The 14,765-nt window shown below is 32.4% G+C and overlaps 1 protein-coding gene across 1 annotated transcript; it reads left to right on the top strand.

The window, feature by feature from the left end:
• Positions 1–447: 447 nt before the first annotated feature.
• Positions 448–12,492, top strand: LOC127708539 (uncharacterized). Its single transcript, XM_052213436.1, has 5 exons — positions 448–571; positions 6,650–6,769; positions 8,191–8,334; positions 8,852–8,927; positions 12,255–12,492. Exons 1-5 carry the CDS (start codon positions 559–561, stop codon positions 12,490–12,492), a joined length of 591 nt encoding a protein of 196 aa, XP_052069396.1. The 5' UTR covers positions 448–558.
• The last annotated feature ends 2,273 nt before the right edge of the window (positions 12,493–14,765 follow it).

The raw sequence follows: 14,765 nt of genomic DNA, 5'->3' as shown, positions 1-14,765 counted from the left end.
TTGCTCTTTTAGAATCAATTAACACAATAAACATACAGTCCACGTTTGTTTTCATTCTTTAATTAACGGGTTTTCACTCGCACTTACACTGTGCGGTTGCCGAGGTTCTAACGAGAGGTCTCGTGGTTAAGGCCACTGCGTACGGAAAATCTATCGGCGATTTAAATTACGGGAAGACAATATTTCAAAAGAAGTACATTTATCAAGATTTTGATAACTAAACTAAAGATAACGGATTTTCTTCTACAAGAAAGTCAACGCGCACTTGTTTTAGGGTAAAATTTAACCTTTAAAGTGTATAAAACATACTAAATTTTCTTTTTGTAAATTCGACGTTTCATATGACTTAATTATTAACTAAGTATTTCCATAAAATGATAAACGTAATTGTTTAATTCATTATATTAGAGGGAAATACATTATTACTCCTACATCATTAAAATTGTAGGTCATAGGGCATACGGAACATGGAGTTATGCTATTAACTTATGTTTACTCAGGAATGAATCACTTTTAAAAGAGCGGAATAACAGTTCGGACTACTGGTTAGGATATTTCATGTATGAAGAAGGTAGGATAATACATAATACCAATTCAGTAAACAAATTGAACTATGGAGATGTTGTAAGATTGAGCCAATGAGACAGCTTACAAATACAGACCAAAGGACGATAATGTTTAGAACATATACCACAACACGGCATTCAACAATCAGCATGAACATACCTCAAAAATAGATGTAAAAGGCCCCGGTATGACAAAAATAAGGAACAATTCAAAAAGTCAGTTCTACGTGCACACCAACAACTTCAGTCTACCATTGAAGGTAGGTAATGATCATTACATAACTTACCGGTAACACAATCAACACTGCAGTGGGTGGAATGCAATACCCCTAAACCATTCAAATTACGAGCACGTGCCACCAAAGATAACATTGGGAGAAATTTTTTTTAATTTGATTTCTTTCAAATACGTATTTCAGATTTTCTTTAGCTATAGCGGATTTAAATATTAGATAATGGACAAAACTGACATATTACACCATGTATTCTATTTTTAGCCATGTCAGCCATGTTGGTTGGCAGGCTGGATCATTGGACTCATTTTTGAAACTAGTAGATACCCTAATGATGATTGTGGCCACGATTGGTTCTAATTGGCTCCGTAGTTTCAGAGGAGAAAATTATTGTAAAAGTTAACGGACGACAACGACAGACAACGGACGCAAAGTGATGAGAAAATATGGAACGCCACAGCTGTCTTATGTGGAACTCTGATATAACGTTATGTTGTTTTATTATTACTTGATGATAGTTTGTCTTTACATAATATGGTTTTGACATTACGTAATGATGTTTTGATATAACTCAATATGGAATAGTCATTACTTAATGATATTCCGATATTACATGATATGGTTTCGTATTGACCTGATATAGTTTTGTCATTACTTAATATGGTTCTGTCATTACTCGATGTGGTTTCACCATTATTTGATGTGGTTATGTCATTAGGCAATGTGGTTTTAACATTACTTGATGTGTATGTGACATAACGTAATGTAGTTGTTTCATTACATGATGTGGTTTTGTTATTTCGTAATAATGATTTGTCAATTCTTTATATGGCTTTAACATTACGTAATGATGTTTCAAAATTTGACGATTTTACACTACATAATGTGTTTGTTTCAGTATTTGATGTGGTTATGTCATTCTTTGATGTGGTTATCCCATTACTACTACGAGGTAAAACCACTTGACCATTTTGGAAAAAAATATGTTCTATTTTTAGACCGATTTCCATATGTCGTTTGTGTAATGCGCTTTGGATGAGTACCGCTATTCATTAAGTTAAAGTTCAAATTAAAGTTCAAGTTGTTGTTCATAGTTATTTGGTATGAAAAAGAGGAACGACAGACAAAATTAAGAAAAGAAGTACTAAAACATTTACAGTAATTCGGACATAAGGGGGATATCCCAAAACCACTTGCCGGTTTTTCCTTAGTTCTCAAATGGAAGCAGTATTATAATAAATTCGTAAATGATTCCAAGGAAGACTGTTTATCTTGGTCCTGAAGAATAACTCCTATACAAGTTTTATAACAATTCATGGAGGTTTACAAATTTATCATGTCAAAATAGTTTAATTCGGTAATATTCAATGCCAAAAAAAACCTTACATAGAAATAAAAAAAAATGTGGTATGATTGCCAATGAGACAACTCTCACCCACATACCAAATGACGTAGAAGTTAACATATATGTGTGACTGTATGGTCTTTAAGAATGAGCAAAATTCATACCACATAGTAAGTTCAAAAAGGTCTCGAAATGAAAAATATAAAAAACAGTTCAAACTAGAAACCTAACAACCTAAATGATGAGGCTAAGCAACAAAGCATCAGTTCTATAAAATAAGAATTCTACAGGGTTTTTTTTAGCGTGTATGTTCATTTGAACATATGAATATTAAACTTTTTTTTATTAATTGCAGTTTCTGATATACCACGCACTAATTGAAAAAAAAACTTTTTGAAATATCTGTTTCACAGGTGACGACGAATAGGTTCCAGTTGTCGTAACCACAATCCCGTCATCTTTTCCTCGAATGTAAACTACCAAAAAAACCAAATCAATGAGTTTTTACTTTCACGAATAAAACGACGGGTGCCACAAGTTAAGCAGAATCCGCTTACCCTTCCAAAGCACCCGAGATCACGCTGATGGATTTATGTTACCCAGTCATACTGATCTATTTAGTTGAGCCAATCAAAACTGTCTTAACATTTTCTTCTTATGCTGTGCTATGATACACTAGGTTATGCTAGGGATTAGCGCTTACATACATGTTAAACTCCGCCTCGTGCACTTTCTTTAAATGCCTGCCCCAAGTCAGGAACCTGGAGTTCAATGGTTGTCGTTGTTTAATGTGTGTCATATTTGTTTTTATACGCCCGTCAAAATTTTGATTGTACGTATTATGGTATACAAATATCGTCTGTCCGTCTGTCCGTCTGTCTGTCCGGCGTAAACATGTCGCACCGTAACTTGAGAACGACTTATCCAAATTTCATGAAACTTAAGATAGTTGTTTCTAATGATGGTCAAACGATCTGTATACTTTTTGGTGAAAATAAGATTAAAACTTTTTGAGTTACGGGACTTAGTAACTAAAACAGGTGTGTGTAATTTTTTCCCATGTCGAGCGGTATCACAAAAACAATTTATGATTATTGCTTAAAACTTTACACACTTCTTAGTTATATTAATCTTAAGATCTGTATACTTTTTGGTGATGATTCAAAATTTTATTTTTGAGTTATTGAGTATTTTGTAAAAAAAAAAGGGGGAGGGGTTTTTCACATGTCGCGCCGTATCTCAAAAACGATTTATGATTATTGCTTAAAATTTTATACACTTCTTAGTTATATTAATCTAAAGATCTGTATAGTTTTTGGTTTTGATTCAAAATTTATTTTAGAGATATTGATTTTTTGTTTTTTTTTTCAAAAGGGGGGTTTTCACATGTCGCGCCGTATCTCAAAAACGATTTATGATTATTGCTTAAAATTTTACACACTTCTTAGTTATATTATTCTTAAGATCTGTATACTTTTTGGTTTTGATTCAAAATTTTATTTTATAGATATTGAGTTTTTAAAAAAAAAAGAGGGGGGGGGGGGTCTTCGCATGTCGCGCCGTATGTCAGAAACTATTTATGATTATTTCATAAAAATTCACACACAGGACGACGGGCGTATCATGCGCTCATGGGGAAGCTGTTTATTGTTTAGCTATAAACTAGACCATTAGTTTTCTCGTTTGAATTGTTTCACATTTTCACGTGGTGGTCTTTTGTAGCCGACTATACGGTGTGTTGAAGGCTGTACGGTTGCCTATGATTGCTTGCATCCACTGCATTTAAACTATGGTGGATAATTTTCTCATTGGCAATTACACCACATCTAACTTTATTTCAATTTCTATGTTGTGTTTTGTATGCTGTAAAATTGTTTATCTTCTGTACGCATACCTACCCCTGAATCCTCTTTTCGGAAGCTCGAGCAAAAGCCCTTGATCCACGATAAAAAAAAATAGAACTCATATCAGATAACTCGAATTTCAACTCTTAATCTTAATCTAAATGAGACTCAAATAAGGGTTTACCTCGAACTCTACGCCAAAAGGTGACTCAAATTTAAAGTTGAAGTCCAATTGTAATTCGGAACTCTATCTTTAAATGTGACTCAAACTCGAAGTTCAACTCGAAATTTGGTATGTGGTTGAGAGTTGTCTCATTGGCAATCATACCACATTTCTTTATTTCTATATAAGGTTTTTTTTAATGCATTTAATATTACCGAATTAAACTGTTTTGACATGATAAATTTGTAAACCTCCATGAATTGTTATAAAACTTGTATATGAGTTATTCTTCAAGATCAAGATAAAAGCATTTATAGAAAAACATGTTTTCCTCCGTTAAGTGTACCGGTTAATGTACAGGCAGTCAACATTTACTTTACGCTTTACACTGACAGCAGAATTATCCGGCGAGACACAAGGTTAATAAGAATCTTTAATTTATTTATTAATTTACAGCTTCCATTTGAGAACTAAGGAAAAAACGGCAGGACCAAATGGTTTGGGATATGTCCGAATTACTTTTAATTTTTTAGTACTTTTTTTCTTATTTTTGTCTGTCGTTCCTTTTTTTCATACCAAATAACTCTGAACAACAACTTGAACTTTAATTTGAACTTTAACTTAATGGATAGCGGTACTCATCCAAAGCGCATTACACAAACGACATATGGAAATCGGTCTAAAAATAGAACATATTTTTTCCAAAATGGTCAAGTGGTTTTACCTCGTAGTAGTAATGGGATAACCACATCAAAGAATGACATGACCACATCAAATACTGAAACAAACACATCATGTAGTGTAAAATCGTCAAATTTTGAAACATCATTACGTTATGTTAAAGCCATATAAAGAATTGGCAAATCATCATTACGAAATAACAAAACCACATCATGTAATGAAACAACTACATTACGTCAAGTCACATACACATCAAGTAATGTTAAAACCATATTGCCTAATGACACAACCACATTAAATAATGGTGAAACCACTTTGAGTAATGACGAAACCATATTAAGTAATGACAAAACTATTCAAGTCAATACGAAACCATATCATGTAATATCGGAATATCATTAAGTAATGACTTTTCCATATTGAGTTATATCAAAACATCATTACTTAATGTCAAAATCATATTATGTAAAGACAAACTATCATCAAGTAATAACAGAACAACATAACGTTATATCAGAGTTCCACATAAGACAGCCTTGGCGTTCCATAAGAAAAACTTGGTTGAACCTTTGGGTCAGATTAGCTAAATAAAAAGCGTGTTTGTCAAATTATTTGAGAATACTAGTTTCAGCTTTTAATTACTAGTACCAAATCGCTATGTCATTGTGTACAAGACATTTTGAGTAACAATATTGCAAAATATTAATGTATAGACCAGGAGGTTATTATGACTGTTGATTTAGGAATTGTGTTATTTGAGGAATTTGTATGTCTTATAGATTTCCGAGTTGAAGCGACCAGAAAACAAGGAGTTATCATACCTTTTCCTTAGGAGTGACGCTAACCATTTTGAACTTAAAAAGGGTCAAAAAAATATATGTTCCCAACATTTTCTTACTCTCATAGAATATCACTAATCATTATGAGTAAAAGTAATATTCTGATGCTTTCAGATTTCTTTTTTGTTCTTAACGTTCCAAATGGTCGACAGAACATATTCTGTTTGGCAGGTCTTCTTGATCTCAGTTTTCTTCCTATGCCTTAATTTTTAAAAGATAACCTGATAAATGATGAGAGATGCCTAACATGTGGAAGCGCATCATCTCCCTTTGTTGGAAGTCAATGGTATTCCCTTTTGTTGGTCTATTTTTGTAATTGTTGGGTTTCATTGCTCTTCAGCTTCCTAATTGATTTGGTATTCAAGCTGTTTTAAATCGAACGTCACTGATGAGTCTTGTGTAGACAAAACGCGCATCTTACTTTTAAAAGCCAGGAATCTTTAATGAGTTTATACGACGACCTTTTCTCTCTGTGATCCTATGTTACAGTTTCAGTGATCTTTCAAATAAGCTGTTAATTGTTCGAATGTTTTTACCGTTGACTTTCAATTTGAATTAAACAGAATTTTTCTTTGATTTTAGTGGTTTAAGTGTTTTCAGTGTTTTTTTTCAGTTATCATTCGGACACTTGTAAATGACGGCTTATTAAATGGTTTTTGCAGCCTCCATTTTCATATAAATACCAACTATATGAGTAGATTATACATTTACGTTTGGTTCTTTCCTTAACTATAAAAATAAAAAGAGTAGTATGATTGCTTATGAGACAACTCTCCACCATATACCAAATGACATAGAAGTTAACAACTAAAGGTCACCGTACGGCCTTCAACAATGAGCAAAAAACATACCCCATAGTAAGTTATAAAAGCCCCTTTAGAACGAAGTTCAAATTATAAGATAGTACTATTTTGTTATTTTATATATGTAATTGTTTTATCAGTGACTAATGATATAGTAATGCTTTTTCACGTTAAGACGAATCCAATCAAAGATGTGGTGCGATCCTAAGGAATGATATTACGCAGCCACCAACCTACCAGTTCAGACCTTGTTCAGATCACTTGCATGTTTTATGTATGGACGAAACCGACTCAAGTAAGTGTAGTGATTGCTTTTTTCATGGATATCAGTGATTAGAACAATAATATTTTTTGGAAAACACACATGAATATAGCTATGTAGTACTTGTATATTTTGTTTGCAATATAACCAAAAATGCACGCCTAATTTTCATTATCATTATCAGTACCAATTTAACTGCGCCGAATACGCATTTGGACCATTAATATAAAATATGGAGAGTTAATATGATTGCCAATGAGACAACTATCCACAGGAAACAAAATGACGTAGATGTTAGTAACTTTATGATAGTTATTCACGGTATGGCCTTCAACAATGAGGAAAAACCATACCACATACCAAGCTATGAACGTCCCACATATCAAAATGTAAAATAATATAATGAGAAAACCAACAGCCTGAATTATGTACAAAATAACAAACGAAAACCAAATTGGATTGGCTTCTGAATTGGGATGAATGCACAGAAATGTTTGATTCTAAAATATTTGAACATCCAAAACTAACTACAAACGTAGAAGAGCCACGTTGTAAAAAGTGTACTTTTGGCTTTCAAACTATTTTCATCGGAGCGTCACTTGTTTAGTTTTGTGTGGACGAGACGCACGTCTGGCGTATTGGATTTTAAACCTGGTGCCTTTTGTTAGCTATTATTCGTGTGTTTCTTTGTCCTATATGTTCTCCCATTTATTTGTATTGTAATCCTGACATGTAATGTTGTCATTTTAATGTTATATTTAACATTGCCATAAAAGCGGGAGGTTTGGCATGCCACAAAACCAGGTTCAACCCACCATTTATTTCTTAAAATGTCCTGTACCAAGTCAGGAAAATGGCCATTGTTATATTATAGTTCGTTTCTGTGTGTGTTACATTTTTGTTGTGTTTTTGTTGTGTCGTTGTTCTCCTCTTATATTTGAAGCGTTTCCCTCAGTTTTAGTTTGTAACCCGGATTTGTTTTTATCTCTATCGATTTATGAGTTTCGAACAGAGGTATACTACTGTTGCTTTTATGTACAATATATTCCAAGTTGAAAGAACTAATCTCTTAATTTAACAACTTTGAATAAGTTTGAAGTTTTCCTTAAATGTAAAACATTATGGCTTATGGCAGATATTCAAAGAATTTGCACAATAACTGTATAGTTTCACTTGGTTAAAAGTCCAAATTCTGACTTGATGTATCTGCGTATTCGGCGCATGTTCTTAACAACGACCTCTTAATTCAAGTATTAGTGTCGTCTTAGAGAGATCAGGGTAGCCATATTTCTACACCTAAGCACACATCAGTTTATGTATGCATTAAAGCAAAACAGTGAAAGTCTTGACGGTACCGAACTTTGTTTTAAACAAGAACGTTTTTAATGTACACACTTCGAGTTCTTATTTCAAAATATTGTTTATAATTGATTTTAGTTTTCTTTACAATGTAGGTTTTATAAGCACCCCAATATCAATAAATAGTGATAATCAAATTCCTGCAAACTCAACAGAATCAGCGTTCGATGTATCATTTAAGCCTACTTCTACACAGATAGCTGATGTACAGAGATCTGGTGTAAAGAACAATACATTTGGTATGAAATACAATACTTGAAACACCAATAAGTCGAAACATATCTCCCTTTACAACTTTGACAAGAAGAATGATAGCGAAGAAACACGCTATATATTGGTTTGACCATAGCCTGACTGTATACAAATACACAAAAAAATTGTAAGCTGTTTCCATTTTCTATAAAAAAAAATTTATTAAAGGCAAGACGACTACGGTTCGTTCAGTCCATGTATAATACAATGGTACGGTAAAATGTCTGGAAATTCATATATGGTGAAAGAATGTGCCAGAATGAACAAACCTCACGAATACTATGTAGAAAATATGAGTTTTTGTGCTGATTGTACAGATTGCCAAAGTTCTTTGCAATTTACATATGATTACCAGCCGAGTGTTTTCCCCCAGCAAATATGCAGTAATCTTTTCGAAAATAAAATCATGTCTAAAAATATAGACCTGAAAATAATAAACCTTTTAAAAATTAATTATACGGCTTGCAAGTTATTATAATTACTATATATATATATCATTTCTAGTTGTAGGAGAAGTAGTCATTGTGAATGTTGTTCTCTTCGGACTGTGTATTCTCGTTGTCATTATGATAATCCTAAGGTAATAAGTATTTTGGACTTAAATATTAGTAAAATAGATGTTCTTTTTTTTAAAGCAAAAACATGTAATTTCTAAAACACATTTAAATTATGATATTTATGTTAATAAATGTGACTACAAACATGTCAATTTGGAGAGATTATAACATTCTGTCACACTAATATGTTTCAAAGAGAAATTCAGATTGACACTGTTGACTTACATATATACTTTTCAATGAAATAAAATATAAGTAATGAACAATGATGAAGTTTTTTGATAAATAAAAAGGAAATGCCCATAACCTTTTTTTTGCACTATAGTGTGAAAAAAAGTTACCTAAAAGTAACATTATGCATTTTGCATTTTATTATAACTTCCTGCACCAAAGACCCGCATAGGTGACACCGGTAAAGCCAAATCGAAAACCCCAAAACGTGCCAATATATATATACATGTATATATTTGTCAAGATCCAATGATTAAATATCTAACAGTTCAAGGTATAATACCACCATTGTTTTCCCCTGTTAGTCTTTGTTAAATTTGCACTTTTCAAAAAAATGTGCAGAATTTATCTTTGTTTCACATAAAGAAATACTTGGCATGAGTAAAGTTTTATCTTGTCCAGTACTACAGACAAAATTTCACATAACATTTCATTGCATATAAGATAATAACCATGACTGGAAGTCATCCTTTTTTTCCTGTGTACAAGCTTTAGTAACCATGTAACCTCAAGTTTCCACAATATTTTAAAGAAACACTAAATAAAAAAAATGGTGCTTTGAGACACCCAAGATGTATGTTTATGACTTAGAAATTTTTTACTGCAATGAAATGTAGGATTGATTACCTACAAAAGAGGGACGAAAGATACCAGAGGGACAGTCAAACTCATAGATCGAAAACAAACTGACAACGCCATGGCCAAAAATAAACAGACAAACAGACGAATAATAGTACAGATGACACAACATAGAAAACTAAAGACTAAGCAACACGAACCCCACCAAAAAACTGGGGGTGATCTCAGGTGCTCCGGAAGGGTAAGCAGATCCTGCTCCACATGTGGCACCCGTCGTGTTGCTTATGTTATTACAAATCCGGTAAATAGTCTAATTAGGTAAGTCACAATCGTGAAAAGGGAAGGGTATTGCAGTTACGACATAAGGAACATATCCGATATCATTTGTGAAATGGTTATTCCATAACGGTCAACCAACTCGTGATGGCGTCCGTAAAATTTACGAAGGGATGATTTCAACTTCACCATTTGGAACTCTTGGCTTAATAGCTTCCTTGTGAGCAGCAATCCTCTATCAAGGAAATCATGATAGGAAACACAAGCCCGGGAATATCGTATCAATTGGGAGATATATACTCCGTATGCAGGCGCTGCTGGAATGGTGCTACATAGAAATGGAAAGTTTACAATTGGGAAGCTGAAATCATCTCTTTTGTCGTAAAGTTTTGTTTTCAACCGACCCTCATTGTAAATTTTTAGATGTAAGTCAAGATATGAGGCAGACTTAACTGTATCTGTAGTGTCCTTTATCTCTAGTTCGATGGGATAGATTCGTTCAACATAGTCACCAAATTTGTATTATTTAGTGAGAGAACATCATCTATATAGCGGAACGTACAACTGTCAAATTCAAGGGAATTTTTTTTTTTACCCTTTTTCGTATGCAACCGGATGTGACGTACTATGATTTGGTGGTTTTATACATAAAGAAGACTTTTTCTTGTTGAATAAACTGAATGTGATTTTTTTCCTTGTAATACTGGTTATTTCAAGCATTACTGTCAAGTTTTGTCATAATCAGTTCAGTAGTTTGCGAAAAATCTTTTATAATGTAAGACGACATCTACAGCGATTCGAGCAAACTTTCTTCGAAAAATCCAAACCAAGCCGCATCATGATAGAATATAGTGTGGACCAATAAATGATCAAATATTTATCTCATCTGCCTACAAACAGTTAAATATGATACAAAGGGTGACTCTATGATGATAAATACCACTAATGGACCTCTTTGTCTTCATTATTAGGTCCCTTTTGGTCTATTTATGCCTCTCATTTCCTCAAAATTTAAACTTTTGAGGCCACTATATCAAAATTTTGGGGTAATTTTTACACATCTATGCAAGAAATGTGATAATAATGAGTAATTGAAGTATTCAAGTTGAATTTACTATCCATATAAACGTTCACTGACTCCATGGAGGTTTCAATAAGTCCTTACGTAAAACTTAAATTTACGCCGCGCTCCAGAGAGGGACATAAAATGCTTCCCTTTTAGTGAATAATTTGTTGTTACTGCTACAAAAATAATTTCATTTACTTATAACTGTATATTTTTTAAAGTATTACTAAGGAAAAAAGTTTTCTATTATAGCAAAATATAAGAAATAAGGCGAATAAGTCAGAAAAAGCTCCCAAAAACAGAGTATTGCTTGCTCTGTCTACTAATATTCATGGTAGAGTCCTATTTCAAGGCAATTTTCTCTTAAAATGTGTTTTTGAGACTCAATTCACTCAAAATATTTCATTTTTGCAATATTTCACTGAAATAGCATGAGATTTTAACAAATAAGAGTACATACAAGGTCAAAGGTGCATGTGCAGCTTCCCATAATGATTTGGTGGTATTACACCTCAAGTAGATTTTTTTTATCAAATTGTAGCCAAGGGGAAACATTTCTAGGACAGTATTTAAAGTGGTTTGCTCTATGATATTGCTTTAAAATTGAACATGAAATATGAATTTTGATTTAAAATAATAACAATAACGGAGCTAATGTACTAAGAAATGCAAATGAACTACCAATCAAAATACCAATCACTCGGCTGTATACGTCATTTAAAAAAAAACAATTTTCATGATATCAAGAACAATACATATATAAAAACAAATACTGGAGGCGGAATAATAGGAGGAAGGTTATAAAACCTGACAAAATCAAACGCTCGACTATATCAACCAACTGGAAAACAACTGCCATTTTAAAAAAATAATTGATTAATTTGACAATGATTAGGACCCAGCAGCCAAAATAATGAAAACATACATCATAGATATACAAAATTAAACAAATTAAATAATCAAGACAAACATACAAAGTTACTTTTCTTTGTTGTGTTTGTATGTGTTATATATGTTCAAATGTGTTAGCCATGGCTATTCATTGAAACGTTTCATTTAAGAATCCGTTTTAATTTTCTGATATTATGTCAATGTCTATTACCATTCCATAAAAAGTTACACGTATTGGGAAATTATATTCATCGTATTCAAAAAAGCACAAAATACATATAATTAATTTTTATGCATTCAATTTCAGAAAGCGATTGACTTTACAAGTTTGTCAAACAGCCAAACAGAAATTTCAAAGGTGTAACATCAGTAAAAATCCAATGGTACAAACAAATGGAAATAGTGAAATGAAGAACAGAAATAAAACTGAATTGGTTCGTGACAGCTATGACGAAACTTGGGAACTTCGTCGTAATATAGTTCATAATGGCGAACTTGACCAGCAGGATATCATTATTGTTCAAACGGAGGAAACGGAAATATGAAAAATTCTATTGATAGTTGAGAGCAATTGAAATTTTGTATTGTTTTTGCTAAGTTCAACAACTCAAAACCCAACTTTCACTTCCTCTAGTTTTTGCCTTCATAAATGACTCATATAGTTTAATACAAAATTCGTATGATATCAATTCCGCGCGACTAATCTGTGTTTCTCGGACAACTATAAGTAGATACGATCGAGCCAAAAGTTTGAAAAGACAAATACATAAAACGTTTGTAACGAGCATGAGTTCAAATTTAGCTAATGAAAGTACATTCTTACTTTTAAAACAATGAATGAGCTTGTAGTCTGAAAATTAAGTTATAAAATGTTATATTACTTCATTCAGATAACGACGTACTGACGTCGGGACATATAGTTGTGTATCGGCTGTTTTTAAGAACACACCAACTTTAAGTATTATAAAAATTTCCCGATGATCATCTTTATAGATGTTATGAAATCATGTTATGTTCAGTCTTCAAATCCTCATAGTTAAAAAAAACAAGTTTATTTACATTCGGTACACTCTGTACTCTGTATATTACATATTAATAAAAACTGCAAAACCTGTGAGCTTTGTATTACGGATGCCTGCTTTTAAAGTAACTTGGCAATTTAATTAAGTGGCGAGACGTTGTAATGTACTGCGTCCATTATTGTTTAATGCATAGAATGTACTCTGTGAGAACTGATTTATGTCGGTGAAAGACGAAAACGGATAAAGGAAATAAATTGACAATGAGGGTCGGTTGAAAACTAAACAATTGATACGATATTCTACAGCTTGATTTTCTTTATCTATAGAGATCCCAGTTTTTGACGGGGTTCGTGTTGCTCAGTCTTTAGTTTTCTATGTTGTGTTTTGTGTACTGATGTTTGTTTGTTTGTCTTTTTCTTTTTTAGCCTTGGCGTTGTCAGTTTATTTTCCACTTATGAGTTTGAATGTCCCCTTGGTATCTTTCGCCTCTCTTTTGCTGCTTACAATGAAGTAAACTAAGTTTATTAGAATTCGACTGATGATTTTTTTCTGTATCTTAATTTATCTTTTGTCCCTTTTTTAAGCACTACTTTTCATCATACTTAATTGAAAGATCGGGTATGTCTACTCCTTAAGCAGCACTTTGTCTTCAAAATTGAATCGTAGACACACATCATTTGTTTAAGGTTACACAAATCTTACTTGTATACACTTTGAATATATTACCAGTTGGTTTAACGTTTTGATCGGCTACATATTTGACTAGTTTTGTCTGGTTGATATTTCAATAAACTGTCTGTATCTCTAAGCATATTGATAGTGCATCCATACTTGAAATGTTGTATTTGTATTTATGTGAAGCATATTTCATACTTAAAACTACTAATACAAAAAGAAAGAAAGAAAATAAGGTGGCATTGAGATATAAACAAAAAATAATAGACGTTTTCATACTTTGCCTAAGAGAAGTACATATTGTGATATTTTCAAACATTTCTTAAAAGTGATAGGTCACCGAGCTTGTTTTCAAGCTACAGGTTGTTAAAAAAATATATACATTTTTATGGACTATAAAGAGAAAATGTATCATTAGGTAAATAGAACGTAAACTACATGATAGATTTTTTTAATAAAATTTGAAATATACGAAATATTTTTTTTCAGAATATCAAAAGAAAAAAATTGCGGTCACCGTAAATGTTTGCTTCTTGAACTTGAAACAGAACATACTAGTAGATTCTGTAGATTCCTTTATAATTATACAATATTTGAGATACCTCCTCTTAGTGCTAAGTTTGGAAAAAGTTAAAATCCTACCAAAATATTCTACCATTGTAAACATATTAGTAGTTATAAGATAGAATCACATAAATGTGTTCATTTAAATGAAAAATTCCTTTTAGTAAATTGCATTTCTGCATCGATATTTGCTGAATCGATTGGAAATCTTGACCTCTTGTGTTCTGCTTATTTACAACCCAAGATCACTGAAGACTCCCATACTACCATAAGGCTTAACCATTTGATATAGTGGTAATGTGTGTCACTGAAGTAATCACATTTCAGTGAGTGCTTTCATCTTGTATATTCCAATGAAATAGACATGTAGGATACTTCTAAAAATAGCAGGTCAGTTTAATATATATGAATCTCTATGTTGACAATGACACAGACGGACAACTTCAAATTAGGATCTGTAAAAACCGTGACGATTTTATTTTTCCAATTGTCAACTTTCAGTTTTAAGTAGTAACACATTCTCTGCCGCATCATAAACGTATTTCAATATGCCTTAT

The sequence above is a fragment of the Mytilus californianus genome, unplaced genomic scaffold (assembly GCF_021869535.1).
Source record: "Mytilus californianus isolate M0D057914Y unplaced genomic scaffold, xbMytCali1.0.p SCAF_7, whole genome shotgun sequence".
NCBI lineage: Eukaryota > Metazoa > Mollusca > Bivalvia > Mytilida > Mytilidae > Mytilus > Mytilus californianus.
This window is presented reverse-complemented; position numbering and strand designations above follow the sequence as displayed.